The following is a 20,190-nucleotide window of genomic DNA, read 5'->3' on the forward strand; positions in this document are numbered from 1 at the left end:
AGGGAGTGCAGCAAAGATTCACCAGACTAATTCCTGGGATGGCAGGAATGACGTATGAGGAGAGATTGGGTCGATTGGGCTTATGCGCGTTTTGTTTAGAAGAACGCGAGGGGATCTCATTGAAACTTATAAAATTCTAACAGGACTGGACGGGATGACTGGATGCAGGAAGGATGTTCCCGATGACCGGGGAGTCCAGAATCAGGGGTTGCAGAGATGAGGAGGAATTTCTTCACCCAGAGAGTGGTGAACCTGTGGAATTCTCTACCATAGAAGGCAGTGGAGGCCAATTCATTAAATATATTCAAGAAAGAGTTGGATATATTTCTTGAGGCTAAAGGGATCAAGGGATATGGGGAGAAGGCAGGGACAGGGTACTGAATTTGGATGATCAGCCATGATCTCATTGAATGGCGGAGCAGGCTCGAGGGGCCGAATGGCCTACTCCTCCTATCTTCTATGTTTCTGAATGGTATTGCCAGTAATTCGTGTAACTTATCTTCTGTGTTTGTACCCACCGAGCTATTGTTCCAAACTCCACCTAGTTAAGTATGGGCAATCTTATTTGGATCTGATTGCTGTTCCCTCATAGTGCGTGTGTGTTTTTATATAGACACCATCATTCGGGCTGTGCTTATCTTTGCTGAGGGTATATTTGACGGAGAGTCTCACGTGGTTCATCCCAGCGTGCACAATCTCTCGGGACAAATCCGAATTCCCATCATTCCACCCAAAGATGTCCCAGTGGATCTGCACATCAAGGCTTTTGTGGGCTACAGAAACAGGTGAGCAGTGGGAGGGGAAACTGGATGAGCCCTCCATAGACTGGGTGATGTGTAGCTTACAGATGTCTTTATTTGATTACAGCTTATTGAACCGAACTCCAGAGTGGTACAAACAGATACATCTTGTTGACAATGTCTCTAGATTGCAGAGTTATGCTGAAGATGTGAAATATACAGTGCAATGGGGTGGCACAGCGAGCCTGCCCAGTGCACTGAGCATGGAGTCTTGGTTGTTCCTGTGTATTGTGTGTTTGGAGGCAAGCATTTTGTATCTGATCCATTGTAAAGTGTCATGATGAATATTCATTGTCTCCAGCCTATTCGCAAGAGAAATGAGAGGTATGACGCAGCTACATAACCGCCCCATGTTGGAGGGGGGCTGGGGAAATGTCTTATTGTGGTAAGGTTGCCTCACTCTTGTAACTGGAGAGCTGATACTTACTGAGGCAGTGTGTCAGTTTGGCTCACTTCCACCTGAGTCAGAAGGTTGTAGTTTCCAAGCTCTACTTTAGGATTTGAGCACATAATCCACACTGATGTTCCTGTACATACTGAGGAAGTTCATCATTGTTGGAGGTTCTGTCTTTTGGACGAGACATTAAACCAAGGTCCTGTCTACCTGTTCGGGTGCACATTCAAGAGTCCATGGAATTGTTCGAAGATGAGCAGGGAAATATCCTCATCAATATTCCTCAATTAACCAACTACATCAAAAACAAATTAACTCTTCATTTCTATGTTCTATTAAAAGGGAGGTTGATACTTGCTTGGAAGTAAGGTTATTAAGGGACATGAGGAAAGGGTAGTGAATTGGGATTAAAAAGATGGAGCTGCTATGACTAACAAAATGACAGGCTCAATGGGTTGAATGGTCTACTCCTGATCCTATGTTCATATTCATCTTGTGCTTGATATTGTGTGCAAAATGGCAGTAGTGCTCGACAGTCGATGCTCATCAAAGTAGTTCATTGTATGTGAACATTGTATGTTGCTGAGACGTGTGATAAGGCGCTTGCTTTCTCTCTATGTTGGGCTGAAATCATGTATATAGCACTGTTGTGTGTTATTAAATCCCTACCCCGGCACTGCAGCTCAGTGCAATACTGCCTCACCCAATGCATGACAATCGGTAGTGTTCAAATGATAAACTTCCTCATCACTTGTGTAAAGGTATAGAGCACAGGACAGTAGTCAGTATACTGAGAGAGCCCGATCGGGATACTGAGAGGAGCAGCTCAGAGACCAAAGTCAACATACTAACATCTCATAGAATCATAAAAATATACAGCACAGAAGGAGGCCATTTGGCCCATCTTGTCTGCGCCGGCTGACAAAGAGCTATCCACCCTAATCCCACTTTCCAGCACTTGGTCCGTAGCCTTGTAGGTTACGGCACTTCAAGTGAATATCCAAGTACTTTTTTAATGTGATGAGGGTTTCTGCCTCTACCATCCTTTGAGGCAGTGAGTTCCAGACCCCCACCACACTGGGTGAAAAAATTTCTCCTCAACTCCCCTCTCAACCTCCGACCAATTACTTTAAATCTATGCCCCTTGGTTATTGACCTCTCTGCTAAGGGAAATGGGTCCTTCCTATTCACTCTTTCTAGGCCCCTCATAATTTTATACACCTCAATTAGGTGTCCCCCTCAGCCGCCTCTGTTCCAAAGCTAAAATTTCCCAGCCCAGGCAACATCCTCGTAAATCTTCTCTGCACCCCTTCTAGTGCAATCACATCCTTCCTTTTAATGTGGTGACTAGAACTGCACGCAGTATTTTAGCTGAGGTCTAACTAGTGTTTTATGCAGTTCAAGCATAACCTCCCTGCTCTTATATTCTATGCCTCGTCTAATAAAGGCAAGTATCCCGTATGCCTTCTTAATCACCTTATCTACCTGTCCTGCTACCTTCAGGGATGTGTGGACATGCATTCCAAAGGTCCCTCTGATCTTCTGTACTTTTCAGTGCCCTACCATTTATAGTGTATACCCTTGCCTTGTTAGCCCTCCCCAAATGCATTACCTCACACTTCTCCAGATTGAATTCCATTTGCCACTGTTCTGCCCACCTGACTAGTCCATTGATATCTTCCTGCAGTCTGCAGCCACTGCCTTCATTATCAACCACACGGCCAATTTTTGTATCATCTGCAAACTTCTTAATCATACTTCCTACATTCAAGTCCAAATCATTGATATATACCACAAAAAGCAGAGGGCCCAGTACTGAGCCCTGCGGAACCCTACTGGAAACAGCCTTCCAGTCACAAACACCTTTCGACCATTACACTTTGTTTCTTGCCTTGGATCCAAATTTGGATCCAACTTGTCACTTTGCCTTGGATCCCATGGGCTTTTACTTTTGTGACCAGTCTGCCATGCGGGACCTTATCAAAAGCCTTGCTAAAATCCATATAGACTGCATCAAATGCACTCCCCTCATCGACCCGCCTTGTTGCCTCCTCAAAAAATTCAATCAAGTTAGTCAGACACGACCTTCCCATGACAAATCCATGCTGACTGTTCCTGATTAATCTGTGTCTTTCTAAATGAAGATTTATCCTGTCCCTCATTTTTCCAATAATTTTCCCACCACTGAGGTTAGGTTGACTGGCTTATAATTACTCGGTCTATCCCTTTCTCCCTTTTTAAACAATGGGACCACTTTAGCAGTTCTCTGGCACCACACCTGTAGCCAGAGAGGATTGGAGAATGATGGTCAGAGCCTGTGCTATTCCCTCTCTTCTCTTAACAGTCTGGGAGACATTTCATCTGGGCCTGGAGATTTATCCACTTTTAAAGATGCTAAACCCCTTAATACTTTCTCTTTCACTGTTTATTTCATTTAATATTTCACACTCCTCCTCCCTGATTGCAATGTCTGCATCGTCCCTCTCTCTTTTATGAAAACAGATGTAAAGTATTCATTAAGAACCATACCCATGTCTTCCGCCTCCACACACAGGTTACCTTTATGGTCCCTAATAGGTCATACTCTTACTTTAGTTATCCTCTTGCTCTTAATGTATTTATAAAACATTTTTGGGTTTTCCTTGATTTTACTTGCCAATATTTTTTCATGACCTGTCTTTGCTTTCCTAATTAATTTCACCCCTGCACTTTCTATACTCCTCTAGACTTTCTGCAGTATTGAGTCCTCGGTATCTGTCATAAGCTTCCCTTTTTTTCTTTATCCTACCCTGTATGCCCCTTGACATCCAGGGAGCTCTAGATTTGTTGGTCCCACCCTTTTTCATTAAGGGAACATACTTACTCTGAACCCTCACTATCTCCTCCTTGAATGCCTCCCACTGCTCTGACACTGATTTACCTTCAAGTTTCTGTCTCCAGCCCACTTTGGCTAAATCACCTCTCAGCTTAGTAAAATTAGCTTTTCCCCAATTGAGAACTTTTATTCCTGGTTTGTCCTTGTCCTTTTCCATAACTACCCTAAATCTAACTGAATTATGATCTCTACCACCAATATGCTCTCCCACTGATACCCTTCCCAGCTTCATTCCCTAAAACTAGGTCCAGAACCGCCCCCTCTCTTGTTGGACTTGCTACGTACTGGCTAAAAAAGTTCTCCTGAATGCAGGTAATAGTAGGGAAGTTGAAATCCCCTACTATTATTGCCCTATTTTTACACCTCTCAGAAATTTGCCTACGTATTTGTTCTTCTATCTCTCTCTGACTGTTCGGAGGTCTGTAGTACACTCCCAGCAGTGTGATTGCCCCTTTTTTGTTTTTCAGTTCAACCCATATGGCCTAAGTTGATGATCCTTCTAAGATATCTTCCCTCCTCATAGCTGTAATTGATTCTTTAATCAATATTGCGACCCCCCCCTCCTTTTTTTTATCCCCCTCTCTATCTCATCTGAAAACCCTGTAACCAGGAATGTTGAGCTGCCATTCCTTCCCTTCTTTCAGCCATGTCTCAGTAACAGCTATAATTATCATACTCCCACGTGTTTATCTGTGCCCTCAGCTCATCTGCTTTATTCCCTAGACTCCTTGCATTGAAGTATATACCATTTAGCACTGCCAAACTCCCTTGTTTATTTTCTAGCCTTTGTTTCCTCTGCCTTCCAAACTCGCTTACTAATTTTCTGCCTTCCATTTCCAGCTTTCCTTCTCTCCCTTCTGAATCCACTCTCGGGTTCCCATCCCCCTGCCAAGCTAGTTTAAACCTTCCCCAACAGCACTAGCAAACCCCGCTGCGAGGATATTGGTCCTGGTCCTGTTGAGGTGCAACCCGTCCACACTTATGAATTTCTGTATAATTCAGGAGATTATATGAGTAAATATTGCTGTAAACCTATCTTGTTGTAGGGGAGGGGTACAAAAAATATGGAGTTGTGTTCAGTGAAAGTGGACGCCGATATTGTAATATTTTTACTCAGCATGCAGTTCCACGTGTTCGAGCTGACAAGGCAGCTGCCTCGATTCTCAATGTACGCCTTACGCACTCCAGGGACTGCTTCTGAACCTCCGAGTTACGTCACCTTCACAGTCAGTGATCGTGTGCAGAGGGTGAGTCAGAGTGCTGCTGGATCACCGTGTGTATCATGGTTACTTTTTAGTTTTTGATTTAGAAACCAAGGTGAAGGGCAAGAGTCCATAGTGCAGGACATCACTAGTGTTGAGTGGGGGTGGGTGAGGGAACGAGAGTAATAAGTGTGGACGCGATCTGCCCCACACCACTGAAACATCCTAATGAGACTTGGGGAGGAATTTTAAATTCGGCGGGACCTCGATGTTGCCCACAGTTCCGAGTTTCCAGGCCGCTACAACCTCCCTCCCCGCCTCCCTGTAAATATCAGGGCATTGGTGTCTGTGGGGGTGGGGGGTAACCAGTGGTTATAATCCAGGTTATCTGAGATGATCCAGCAACAAATTAGACGTCCCTAACCACTTGTGGGGTTTTTGCGGGGGGGGTTTGCTCCACATTTCCAAAGGTCCAAATACTTAGCCTGCTTAATTACATGGTATTGTTGGTAGTTAAAAATACATCATTGAACAACATGGACATTGCTGTTTTAGGTACTGTTTAGCAGAGACACAAAGTTGAACACCATCTATGAAATAAACTCATTTAGAACATCCTCCTCTATAATGCTTCAGTAACTATAACCGCCTCAATGAGACACACCCCCTCACTATAACCACTGTGCCTTCATCATAAGCCTTGGTGATATGTGGCCCAGCATATTACAGTATCTGAGGCACACCTTTCACTATAACCAATGCACACCTCTCCAGAACATTCTCCTCGATAATACTTCACTCATTATAACCAGCTCTCAGATGCGGCCCTTACTATAACAGCCTCTGAGTCACACCCCTCACTATAGCGGGCTCCCTGTAACACACCGCTCCCTGTAATACCATCTCTGTAACATGCTGCTCCCTGTAATACCATCTCTCTAATACACCGCTCCCTGTAATACCATCTCTCTAACGCGCTGCTTCCTGTAATACCATCTCTGTAACACACCATTTCCTGTAATATTCTTTCTGTAACATATCACTCTCTAACACTCTGAATCACGATTGGATCTAGTAATGGGGAATGATCCAGAGCAGATAAAAGAAGGAAGCGTGGGGGAACTTCTAGGCAATAGCAATCCTAACATAATAAGGTTTAAAACAATAATTGAGAGAGGCTTAAGTAATACACAGACCAAAGTAATAGATTGGGGTGGGGGGGGGAAGCTAATTTTGAGGGGATGAGAATGGAACTGGGGAAGGTAATTTTGAAAAACGAGATAGAACAGCAGTGGGAAATATTTGAAACGGTGAAAATAGAAAAGCATCTAGAAACTGAAAATATAATCGTCAGCATGGATTTCAAAAGGGGAAAGTCATGCTTGACCAACCTTATTGAATTCTTTGAAGAAGTAACAAAGTAGACAAGGGCAATGCGGTAGATGTAATATATTTGGATTTTCAAAAGGCCTTTGATAAGGTACTGCATAGTAGACTCATGACTAAGGTCAGGGGACAGGTAGCAGAGTGGATAGCAAGCTGGCTACAAAACAGAAAACAGAGAGTAGGGGTTAAGGATGGCAAAAAAATGGGAAGTGGTGTTCCACATGGATCGGTGCTGGGACCACTGTTATTCACAATTTATATTAATGATTTGGACGCGGGAATCAGAAGTACAATTTTAAAATTTGCAGACGACACCAAATTGGAGGTGTACAAAGGAAGAACTCGACAAAATACAGAAAGACATGAATAAATTTGCAGAACGGGGGTGTAATTTGCAAATTAATTTCAATATAGATAAGTGTGAGGTGCTGCATTTTGGTAGGAAGAATAAGGATCCCATATAATGCTTGGATAATAAGAGTCTGAATGGGGTAGAAGAGCAAAGGAATCTCGCAGTACAGATACACAAATCACACAAAGTAGCAATACAGGTTAATAAAGCCATAAGAAGAGCAAACCAAGCATGAGGTTTCATTTCTAGAGGGATAGAATTGAAAAGCAGATAAGTTATGTTAAACTTGTATAGAACCTTAGTTAGACCACACTTGCAGTAGTATTGTGCACAGTTCTGGTCTCCATATTATAAACAGGATATAGAAACATTGATGGTGCAAAAAAGATTCAAAAGGATGATACCAGACTGAGAGGATATACTTATCAGGAAAGGTTGAACATGCTTGGGTTCTTTTCTCTAGAAAAGTGAAGATTGAGGGGTGATCTGATCGAGAGAGATAATGAAAGGGTTTGATAAGGTAGACCTGATAGAGAAACTGATTTCACTTGTGGGGGAGTCGAAACCTAGAGGTCATGAATATAAGATAGTTACTAATAAATCCAATAGGGAATTCAGAAGAAACTTCTTTACCCAAAGAGTGGTTAGAATGTGGAACGCGTTACCACAAGGAGCAGTTACGACAAATAGCATAGATGCATTTAAGAGGAAGCTAGATAAACACATGAGGAAGAAAGGAATAGAAAGATATATTGATAGGGTTAGATGAAGTAGGGTGGGAGGAGGCTTGTGTGGAGCATAAACGCCGGCATTGACCAGATGGGCCGAATGGCTTGTTTCTGTGCTGTAATGTGTTGCTCACTGTAACACCCTCTTTGTAACACACCAATTCCTGTAATATCCTCTTTAGCACATCACTCATTGCAGTACCCTCTCTGTAAGACGCTGTTTTCTGTAATACCCTCTCTGTAACACATAATTTCCTGTGATACTCTCTCTCTAACATGTTGCTCTCTATAACACTCTGTTATGTGTTGATCAATGTAATAACCTCCCTGTATTGTTCCCCTCACTGTAACACCCCGCTTCCTATATATTTTCTCACTAACTCCTAGTCCCTGTAACATACAGTTCACTCTAATGTATTGTGATGAACTGTCACAAAACACACTCTTCATGAATCCCTCTCTGATGGAGAATCCAACTTATCTCCAGCCTCCCTCACATTACTTCCAAAGATTGTGTTTTAAAGTTGCTTTCTATGTTATAAAATTTTACTTTTTTCAGCTTACAATTGAGTTATTTGCATGGTTCCAGTGATAATGCTCAACCGTTCAACTGTTGCCCAGTATCACAACTAGGTGTCGATCATAATGGCCCAAAATTTGCGGTCGGAGGCGGATGCCTCTGACCTGCAAAAAATCTACAAATTTACCTGGTGGTCCAGGAGGTACGGAGATTCACGCTCCTGGGCCTCTCCGGGTACCCGCGGGTAGAGGCCCAAGTATCCCAGGGGCGTACGCGATTCGCAAGCACCCCTGGGATCATGTGGGCTGGCCCAACCAATGAAAGAATGGGAATCCCCATTCATACTTATGGAGATTCCGTACGTACTGAACTCCCATAATTATGAATGGGGATCACTTAAAAAAAATACACGAACACATGAAGAAATTTTTTTAAATTACATATTTAAAATTAATTAATGCTATTTAATTAAATATTAAACAAATCTAATTTTGGTGGAAACAAATTGTTTAAACAGGACAAAAAATAATGAACAGGGTTTTTAATGTATAAATGAGTGATAACATTTTATTTTTCGTTTTTTTAAAAACTCTTACGCTGGTAAAAGCAGGCCTGACGCCTGCTTTTACCAGGCGTAAGAATTTCAAGGGCATTCGCTGGGCCGAAGTTGGGCAGATAGCGCGACTCTCCGCCCGCGGAGGCCCTTCTCCCAGGGATGCGGAGGATCTGTCAAGAGAACGCAACTTCAGGGTTTTCGTACATGTGCTTCACATGCCTAAACCCGGAATTGCACCTCGTATGCACCCGTAGGGGTCGCAAATTATGGCCCATTATGTAAAAGGATTATGAGGTTTTCATTCTTTAGAACAGAGAGCAGGGATGAAGCAGATGGCTCAATGATGGGAGATAAGTTTGTCTGTTACAATGATGGTAGAGGTGCTTATAGTTTGAGAGCTGGTTGATGATGTTTACTGAGTTCACACTTCCTCTATAGTGTGTAGAGAGCTGTCTGATTGTGGTTACTAAGTTGACTCTTGCCCTGTGATGTGCAGAGAGCTGTCTGATTATGATTACTGAGCTCACTCCTCTGTCTCATTTGCTGTCCCCTTTACAGGTTGTGATGTGGATGAATCAGAACTTCCTCGTACCTGAAGACATTGAGTGTCCAAGTATGCCATTGGAAGTCTGCTTCACGTCTCTGAGAGATGGTGGACAGCTGAGCATTAAAATGAATACGAATGGAGAGGTAACATTGATTTGCTAAACTAACTTTAAAAAAGAAAGTGATTTTACAAACCGAATCGCAGACCCAAAGAAGTTTACAGGACAGAAGGAGGCCATTTGGCCCATCATGTTTGTACCGCCTTTGCTAGAGTAATCCAAACTAATTACACTGCCTTGCTGTCTCGCCATAGCTCTGTATCTTCCTCTACTTCAAATGTTTATCTATTTATCCCCTAAAAGATGCAATGGCCACTGCCTCACTTGCGCCTTGTGGCAAAGCATTCCATGCTCTAACAACTCATTGTATAGAGAAATTTTTCTTAACCTCATTCTCTTAGTGGCAATTTTACATCGATGGCCCTCCTCATTAACTTTCCAATCAGAGGAAATAGTCTTTCCCTATTCACTCTATTAAAACTATTCATAATTTTAAGAACCTCTATTAAATTTCCTCTTGACCTTTGCTGCATCATTTGAAAATAGTCCAAGAATCTCAAATCTCGCCTCATAATTGTATTTTCTCATCCCTGGTATCGTCTTGATGAATCTTAGCTCTTTATGGCTTTTATGTTCTTTCTATAATGAGCTGCCTAGAACTGCACACAATACTCTACTGTGGCTTAACCATTACGTTATAAAACGACATCATTACCCTTTTGCACTTGTACTCTATATGTTATTAGATTTTCTAATGTGCGGTGAGGAAACCGCTGCTGAAATATTAACGATTCATTCCATTAACAACTGAACTTAGAAGTTACTCCCACAAATGTAAATCCCCAGTGATGGCGCCAGGGGTTTGGTAGAAAGTACGAACTCCCCAGGTGCTCCCAGCAGCTTACCCGTGTGTATTCATCACACACACACACTTTGTTTTACTCTGGACAACCGACAACTATAGACAGGAAGGCTGAAGATTACTATAGACAGGAAGGCTGAAGATTACTATAGACAGGAAGGCTGAAGATTACTATAGACAGGAAGGCTGAAGATTTCCAAGTTTCCTATTCAGGAAGACTTGTGTCACTGTCAAACTTAAAGCTAAGTTTTCACAGCTAAGTTTTCTTTATTTTTAATTTCAACGCTTATGTTTACCATTTTCACTGGAGTAGATTGTGTTGGAGCAGGTGATTGTTCAACACCTCGTCATCTTTTAACAACCGATGACAGTCATGAAGAAAGAAAGAACTTGCATTTATGTAACACCTTTTAGAACCTCAGGATGTTCCAAAGCACTTCGCAGCCAATGAAGTACTTTTGAAGTGTTGTCACTATTGTAATGTAGGAAACGCAGCAGCAAATTTGTGCACAGCAAAGGCCCACAAACAGCAATGAGATAAATAACCAGATAGTCTGTTTTACTGATGTTAATTGAGGGATAAATATTTATAGCACAGCAGGAGAATTCCCCTGCTCTTCTTCAAATATTGTCATGGGATCTTTTACATCCATCTGAGGACAGACAGGGCTTGGGTTTAATATCTCATCCAAAAGATGGTATCTCTGACAGTGCAGAGCTCCCTCAGTACTGTACTGAAGTGTCAGCCGAGATTATGCGCTCAAGTCTCGAGTGGCGCTTTGAACCCATGATCTTCTTACTCAGGCAAAAGTGCTACCACCAAGCCAAGGCTGACACTTGTGTGGAGAAATGGTGTAAGTGAGAGTAGGAATGCTTGCTAGACTTCAACCTGCTGCATATCTCATTCTTATTGGTAGATTCACATATGGGACAGCACCCGGGGCTTTCTTGGTTGCTTTTAGCTTTGAATTTTAACATATGTTGGTATATCTCTGGTTCTGTAAGGAAAGTTATCAAAGGTACAAAAATGTCCATAATACTAAAACTTTTCCATCCCCTTATAACTGGTGTTACTGAATATGTGTGATAATCTAAATCCCTGCTAGCTCCCTTCCCCTCTCCTCATTATTAAAAGCCCTGATACTGTAAAACCCTGCTAGCCCCTTCCTCCTGTTCCTTGATATTAACTACTTGATATTTACTACTGTAACACTCTGATGGCCCTCCAACCCCATTTCCTGATATTGTAAAACCCTACTATCCGTTATTGCTAAATATGCCTCCTATAGTAAAACCCTGATAGCCCCCCCCCCCCCGTGTCTGCTGTTTACTATTGATTGTCAGTGATGCAATGAAACTTTTATATAACTCATCACAACACGTCTAGTGGGGCACATTTTTACCCAAGGTGTCCAGCTGCCCTGATCAGGGTTTTCCAACATGGCATTCTTCCAGTCTTATGGCTGGATAAGGAAGATAGACAATTTGTATGCTATGACACTGAATCAACTTTCTATCTACAGCTCCAAGACCCTTCCAATGGCTTTGGGATGGCAAAACCCAGCAGGTGTCCCAGTGACACGGGACTGGGTGCAGCAGAAGTGTATCCATTCCAAAATGTGAGGATGTCTGAGCTTGTGGGGAGCATGATATTACCAGAAGGTTGTGGATTCAAGCCCCACTCTAGAGACTTGAACACATAATCTAGGCTGACACTTCAGTGCAGTACCAAGGCAGTGCTGCACTGTCGGAGGCGCCGTCTTTCAAATGAGACATTGAACCGAGGCCCTGTCTGCCCACTCGGGTGGCTGCAAAAGATCCCATCGCATTATTTGAAGAAGTGCAGGAGTCTTCTCCTGGCCAACATTTATCCCTCAACCAACACCTAAAACAGATGTTCCGGTCATTTATCATTGCTGTTTGTGGGACCTTGCTGTGCGTAAATTGCGTGTCACGTTTCCCCACATTACAACAGTGACTGCACTTTGACAGTACTTCATTGGCTGTAAGGTGCTTTAGGACATCCTGAGGTTGTGAGAGGCGCTATATAAATGCAAGTTCTTTCTTTTTAATGGATTGGTCTCCCATCTTCTCATCTGAAACTTAGTTAAAGGCTGATGGAGCAGCTCTATAGGAATTTGGAAAAGTTAACTCCCAGGAAGTTGAATTTACTCAAGTCCTTAAAAGATTTAGAGAAAAAACCCTCCATAGTAAAATCCTCCACCTTTCTCATCCTTTTTTAATCTATGTTTTTTCCATACAAAGCACTTTGCATTTAGAAATCATGGTTATGCCTCAAGGGGACAGCTGAGCCTGCAAGTATAAATATTAACGTTATTATTCCTATTACAAACCAGATGTGTTCAGAGTAAGAATATATAACAAAACAAGCTCCAAGCAGTTTTCTTTTGACAATTATTTTTGAAATATTTGTATTTCCAGGGATCCTTCAGCTCATTGCATAACATCAATCTGTTTATAGATCCACCGTGGACTGTCACTTTCCTCAGTTTCCAAACATTTGATGTTATTGAGCAGATACTTATTCTGCAGTGACTGGGGTGGTGAGGGTGGGGGAGGAAAGAATGTTCATTCTGAAAACAGGCATTGACACCATGACAGCAGACACATTCCAATATTCAGTTCACAATGTGCACCATGTATCTGTGGGTCCTTTCTTTTTATAACACTCTCACAGCTCTTGAAATGATTTCCACAACCTTTTCTATCAGTACTGGATGTAATTATTGAGCATTGACTGAAGCTATCCAGTTATTGTGAGTATCCACAAGGTCAGTCAAGTATTGGGATGCATTTCAAAGGCAAATACACGGCTATTGTGGATTTGCCTCAATGAATCAGACTTGTTGCAGCAAACATTAGCCTTTGAAAGATCTGTAACTTGCAAATTATCACCCCCTGTACAATTTCTTAAGTTTTTATATGTTCCCAGGAACCATCAAGATCAGTTTTGTGAACCAAATGTTCTTGTTCGAGCTGTGTCTGGCAGCGGCCTGCTGTTATACCACCGAACCTACGAGAAAGGTTATTTGATAACAAAAGGAATTAAGTGATTTTAACCTTGTATAACTCAATAGTGAGGCCCCATTTGGAACATTGCATGCAAATTTGGGTACCTTACCTTTAAATGGAGATTCATGCATTGGGAAAATCAACAAGGATAATTCTAGGAATCAAAATACTCAATTACAAGGATAGGCTTACAGAATTGGCTGCCTTGTTAATGAAAAATAGATTAACAGGGACCATGAGCCAAGTCTTTTTTTTAAACACCTCCCTCCTCTTCCTGACTTTTTTTCTTCCCTCTTTCTCTCCGGCAGGCATCTGCGATCGCCCAGTGCTTTCTGGTACCTTGCCCAAGTGGTTATTATTTATATGTGAACCTGACTGTAAGTTTTGACAGGCTATGCTACCTCACAGGGCATTACTGCTGAGCATGACTTTGATCCTGTCCTCACACATGAGCATCTCAAAATAAAGGTCAGGAGCAAGTACCATGGCCAACTTTACCTTGCCTAACCCGAAGGTGCTGAGGTCAATTGTAACACCACTTGGGGCGCCCAGGCTGAGATCAGCTAATTCAGCAGAGACTGCAGGGCTCAATCTGGAGGCCTTCCTGTTTGTACAAATCAGCCATGCATTGCTTTAACCAATTGAGTCATCAGAGAGTCACAGGTCTGTAAACATTCAGAGGCATGGATATTGTAGGTAGTCAGTATATTCAACTTAAACTGTGATGACAGAGTCGGGGAACACAAGGGCAAAGTTGGAAAGCCTCAAACAACATATGTAGAATAAACTCCTTGGAAAGGCAGTTAGTGTTGTGTGGATTAAATATTTAAAAAAGAACTGGGTGAATGTCTGGTTAAGAACTGATTTGAAGGCGAACAGAATAAGTATAGATGTAGAATACCAATACTGTATGAAACTCTGCAGTTGTCATCCTGTTCGCACCTCAGGGATGGCATTGATTCATGTAATCAGGGCTGAATATTATAGTTTTTAATGTTAAATTGAGATCCTCCCAATGTCTTTGACGTTTAGTGGAATTTATCTGTAGGTGTTCACCTCACTGAGGAGATTAAAGCAGTTGGGTTGAGTGGTGCAACATTTTTTGAAAGGAGGAGAGTATCATGGGTTGGCTTCTCCTTTCTCATTCCGTGCTTTCTTACTGTTGTGTGATAACACATTTTAGGGAATGATTGAAATTGCTTCTTGTTTAATGTCTCTTCTTTCACTTCTGGGACATGGCTTCAGATCTGATCCAGTGCCAGGAGATGAAGGTCTCCCCTCTCTGGCAGAGGGCATGATGGTTCTATCATTGAATGTAGGATTGTGTCAAATGACATCTCTCTGTTCCCGCTGACCTTATTTCAGAAGGTACCTGCTTTTGATGATCATTTCCACTGGCATTTATTCCCAACAAACAGGTCACCATCAGAACAGAGGATATTGACCTTGCTGGCGAAATCATTCAGTCCCTGGCATCCTTCCTGGCCATTGAAGACCTCCAGGTGGAAGCAGATTTCCCAGCTTACTTTGAGGAGCTGCGCCAAATACTTGTTCAGGTAGGTGTGCTACTCATCCAGTAACTCTACATACATACGTGCCAACTATCAGTATTTGAAGCTGATAAGTGTTTGAACCCATGGGTCAGTTTGCTAACATTTCATTAGAAAAATAAAATGCTTTTTTTCATTCAAATTGAAGGTTCTCTGAGTGAACCAAACCGGTCAGCTGAATCGATAGTCTATCAGAACCAATAAACCAGGTGTTACTTTCTCCCACTGTTGGTGGCAGGAACTTGAGGCAATTTTATTTTTAAGATGAGCTGGTGGTTTCTGAAAATTACAGTTCCAAATGTGCTTATTTATTATTTATCCACACAGAAAAGTTATATATAACAAATAAGTTGCTAAAACTTTTTTTTAAAGGAGCTTTCTGGGGTATGCCCATCTGTTGTCTTATATGAAGGTTTATTTTCTTTAAAGCTACTTGCAGCTGCTTTTTTGAAATAAGGAGGATGTCGGTGGAATCGTGAAATTGCCATGATTTGGAAATAAAACCGGGAGTGGGGCTGAAATGGTATTGATTTTACTTAATGTTTAAAAATACTGAAACTCTCGAATTTAGCATTTTACACAGCATACTACTTCGATGTGGCCTGTTTTTGGGTGAGTTGCAGCACCAGTTATGTTCTATAACTTTCAAAGCTGCACCCAGTTTGTTTATGTGCTTGTGGCGAAGGTCCCTTTGTTACCATGGAGGTCCCTTTGTAATGGTAGGGTAACTAGGGAGAGAGCCTGTGTCCCCTGTATTAGTGGCCAACACATGAAAATGTGAAGGCATTAATAATCGATTGAATATTGGGCCAAGTGGCTCCCCATGCCTGACCTGTACTTGTCTTTGTGAAAAACAATAGGTTACAAAGAAGAATACAGCACATTATAAACATCAGACTAGAGCGCTCTGTACCTGTTTCTGCAAACTACCTTTTTGTGCACTTCAGTTTTTATTTGTTTGATTGTGGCGTGTAACGATTTTATTTCCCAATACAAGAAAGGAAACCTTTTTGACAGGGACTTCAAACAAAAATTTAAATCGAGGAGAGAAACATCATATGGTGGAGTCATGCATTCGTCCACTATTGCCATCAATGGTAATTTCTAGTCTTTCGTGTTTTTAAAAATGGAAAATATTTGAAATGCACATCTGGAAAAGGAAACAAAAATGAAAATAAAGCTGTAAATGCTGGAAACACACAGTACTTTAGTCAACATCAGTTGACATACACCTGCTGTGTATTTCCAGCAGTTTCTGTTTTTCCTCTTCTATAAGGGCAAGACGGTTCAAAGTATTGGTGTGACCTTTCACCAGAACTTGGTTCTCCGGTTTTGTTTCCTTGATAATGACTAACCCTTATTCCCCACCTCCAACGCTACATAGAAAAGTATATTATTTAATTTTAAATCATTAAATCAGCATACCCTCAATCCAGGTAATCCTCAGCCTGTCTCTGGGGTCTGGGACAAGAACTGATTCGATAGTGAGATAGATTTGTCTTGAGTATAGCATATATGTATATGTTGTAAAATGTTTAGGTTCACGAGGCCATTCAGCCCATTGCTGTACAAGAGTAAGGAAGTCTTGCTGCAGTTGTACAGGGCTTTGGTGAGACCACACCTGGAGAACTGTGCACAGTTCTGGTCTCCTTATCTAAGGAAGGACATGCTTGCCTTAGAGGCGGTGCAACGAAGGTTCACTAGATTGATTCCTGGGATGTACAGTTGTACAGGGCCTTGGTGAGACCGCACCTTGAGTATTGTGTGTAGTTTTGGTCACCTTACCTGAGGAAGGACGTTCTTGCCATGGAGGGAGTGCAGCGAAGATTCACCAGGCTGATACCTGGGATGGCAGGAATGACGTCTGAGGAGAGATTGTGTCGATTGGGCTTATACTCACTGGAGTTTAGAAGATTGAGAGGGGATCTCATCGAAACCTATAAAATTCTGTCAGGTCTGGACAGACTAGATGCAAGAAGGATGTTTCTGATGGCCGGGGAGTCCAGAACCAGGGGTCACAGTCTAAGGATAAGGGGTAAGCCATTTAGGACTGAAATGAGGAGGAATTTCTTCACCCAGAGAGTGGTGAACCTGTGGAATTCTCTGCCACAGAGGGTGGTGGAGGCCAATTCATTAAATATATTCAAGAAAGAGTTGGATATATTTCTTGAGGCTAAAGGGATATGGGGAGAAGGCAGGGATATGGGGAGAAGGCAGGGACAGGGTACTGAATTTGGATGATCAGCCATGATCTCATTGAATGGCGGAGCAGGCTCGAAGGGCCGAATGGCCTACTCCTGCTCCTATCTTCTATGTTTCTATGAGAGGGCTGCCCTATGAGGTGAGATTGAGTAGAATGGGCCTATACTCTCTGGAGTTTAGAAGAATGAGAGGTGATCACATTGAAACATATAAGATTCTGAGAGGGCTTGACAGGGTAGATGCTAAGAGGCTGTTTCCCCTGACTGAAGAGTCTAGAACCAGGGGTCACAGTCTCAGGTTAAGGGGTAGGCCATTTAGGACTGAGGTGAGGAGAAATTTCTTCACTCTGAGGGTTGTGAATATTTGGAATTCTCTACCCCAAAGGGCTGTGGATGCCCAGTCGTTGAGTATATTCAAGGCTGAGATCGATTAGATTTTTGGACACTAGGGCAATCGAGGGATATGGGGATCAGGCAGGAAAGTAGAGTTGAGTTCGAAGATCAGCCATGATATTGAATGGCGGAGCAGGCTCGAGGGACCGTATGGCCTACTCCTGCTCCTATTTCTTGCGTTCTTATGGCGACTGTGTCGTCTCTCTGAAAGAGCTATTCACTTAGTCCACTTCCGCTACCCTTTCCCCACACCCTTTAATTTGTTCTTTTACATTTTTCTTTTTAAAAGCTATTTTGGATTCTGCGTCTCCTGTTTTTGGCAGGGCATTCCATATCTTAACAATTCACTGTTTTTAAAAAAAAAACAATTCTCCTAGCCTCAAGAGTCTGGGAATATGTTCCCAAGGAATGGACCTGACCCAGTACTGTATTGAAGTCTATACAACTACTTTTATTTTCATATATCCAATCCTATCAGAAGAAAACATTTTAGCAGGAAAGACAGAATTACAGTAGGTTCTAAAATACTGGAAAATGGACCAAATAAAAATCAAAATTTTCAGTTGGGTAAGCATCCAGACCCCACTAGAAAATACATTCCATGATATCAACACTCACATGCCCGGTCAGTAATTTCTGATTCCCACCACTGCTACAAACTGAGGAGGATGAAGGAAGAGTGTAGGTGGGGTGAAAACAATGTGGGGTGAGAAGAGGAGAGGCAGAGATGAGGGGCAGAGAAGGGGAAAGAGCAGAGAGGGAATGGTAAAGGGAGTAGAGGGAACAATGTAAGGGGTGAATGAGGGATGGAATCAACATTTACCTCAGTGAAGAGGGGAGAGGAGTGCCCGAGTTACCTCGGGGCTGTTACAGGAGTGGGGTTATTCAATGGAGGATCACATTCGGGAAGTGATTTTGCTCAGGGAGCTTGGGGAGAAGGGGTTCTGGGCTCGAATGCTGTCTCAGCTGGGGGTTGGTGCTGTTGCATGATTTATCCTCGCCAGGGTGGTGTGTCTGTTGCACCATCGGAGACGGGGGTGGGGTAGGGTAAAGCTGGTTGCGGGAGAGGGGTGTTTCATCTCATTTGAGGTTTTACCTCTGTTCTGCCAAGAAAGAGGGAGTTATGAGCACTATCTTTCTGAAGGCCTCGTGCATGCGTCTGGTCGCAGGTGACTTTCAATTCGATCTTAGTCTAACTTTTTCTTTTTTTAAGTTAAAGAATGATCTTGCAGAATTGTTAAAACTGCTCTGTGCTTTTGCTAAACAGATTAAAAAAAAAAAATCTTCCTGTGTGATTCCAAAGGTGTGTTTTTTAAGGATTGAGTGATCCTGTCACATAACATTGTGTCATTTAACATTATGTTCACAGTGCAGCACAGAGGAGCAATTTCTTTGGTATGTTGTGACCAAGCACCATTTATAATATGTAATAGATTCATAGCTCCAAATGTCTTGGACTGTGGGTCAGCTGCTGCTACTAAATTATATTAATGTTGAATGGTGTGGTTGGAGTTTAGTTTTAAATTTACAGATTTCAAACACTGAGGGAGATAGATGGTCCAGTGAGATGAACTGAACGAGGAAAATGTAATGGATTAATTTATAACTGGAACAGAGTTATACATTTAATTGTTAGTTAGTGGATTGAATGAATTACTTAATTTGCCATGTGGAGACCGTCAATTTGTTACAATTATGGAAGCATGAATTCATTTGAAGCGAAGATAGAACTATTTATTTAATTGCTGTTACTAGATTAGGGAATGTTACCTACTTAATTGTTTATTTTTAAGTTAGCATGCTGTGGTTGGAGATATGCTATGAGAGTTCTGAAAATAACCTTAAGAGTAAATACAATAAAATAATGTTGATAAAATAGAAAATGTCCATTTAAAACTGGATTAAAAATAATAGGAATTATTTACAATAGAGATACTTAATACAGTAACCAAAATACTTAACAATACTTAATGGCCCGGATATTCCGATCCCTACGGGTGGGTACGCGCTGTGTACATCGGAAATGCTGGTTTTGGGCATGCGCTGAAAACCGGTATTTCCAATCTGTCAAGAATGCTCTTGACAGATCGGACGCCTGCCCTGGAGAAGGGCCTCTGCGAGTGGATAGTTCCGCTTTCTGGAGACCCTCTGTCCACAGAAAACCCTTAGAATTCTTACGCCTGGTAAAAGCGTAAGGCCTGCTTTTACCAGGATAAGAGTTGAAAAAAGTTTTTAAAAAAAAAACATTTTTTCAGTCATTTATCATTTAAAAATACTTTTTAAAAAAATGTAAGTTTATTTTTAGCCCCGTAAAAAACTTTAATTTTTTTCAAAAAATTTAATTTTTGTTTAAAGTATTTAATTTATTGTAATTTCAATTAATTTTAAAAAGGTGATGGTTTTTTTAAAATTTATTTAAAGTTTTACTATTTTTTCATTGATCTCCATTCATATATTTGACAGGTCTATCTGTCAAGTGTATGAAGGGAGATTCCCTTCTTTGATTGGCTCCCCATGGCCCATGTGATCACAGGGACGCTTGCGAACCACATGCGCCTCTGGGATACGTGGGCCCTGCGCACTTGGAGCTGGAGAGGCCCAGCATCGGAACTATACGCACCTTGGGAGCCCTCCGGTAAGTGCGTAGATTTTTTCCAGATCGGAGGCCTCCGTACGCGGGAAGCCTCCGATCGGAAAATATGGCCTAATATGTATACTTTGATAATATATTAG

The 20,190-nt window shown here is 41.9% G+C and overlaps 1 protein-coding gene across 4 annotated transcripts in view; it reads left to right on the forward strand.

Annotated features, from left to right (window-relative positions):
• The window catches only part of bbs2 (Bardet-Biedl syndrome 2), a 73,241-nt gene that overhangs the window by 44,629 nt on the left and 8,422 nt on the right, over nt 1-20,190 (forward strand). For 3 of the 4 annotated variants that reach the window (XM_085991052.1, XM_085991049.1, XM_085991050.1), the window contains 4 exons: nt 614-785; nt 5,187-5,316; nt 9,372-9,503; nt 14,732-14,869. In XM_085991052.1, coding sequence (XP_085847178.1) covers nt 614-785; nt 5,187-5,316; nt 9,372-9,503; nt 14,732-14,869 — 572 coding nt within the window. Of the gene's footprint in view, nt 1-613; nt 786-5,186; nt 5,317-9,371; nt 9,504-14,731; nt 14,870-15,860; nt 15,961-20,190 lie in introns of all 4 variants that reach the window. The other variant, XM_085991051.1, reaches the window with a different exon arrangement.

This window comes from Somniosus microcephalus, chromosome 6 (genome assembly GCF_052327205.1).
Source record: "Somniosus microcephalus isolate GS21.2 chromosome 6, FLI_Smic_1.0, whole genome shotgun sequence".
Taxonomy (NCBI): domain Eukaryota; kingdom Metazoa; phylum Chordata; class Chondrichthyes; order Squaliformes; family Somniosidae; genus Somniosus; species Somniosus microcephalus.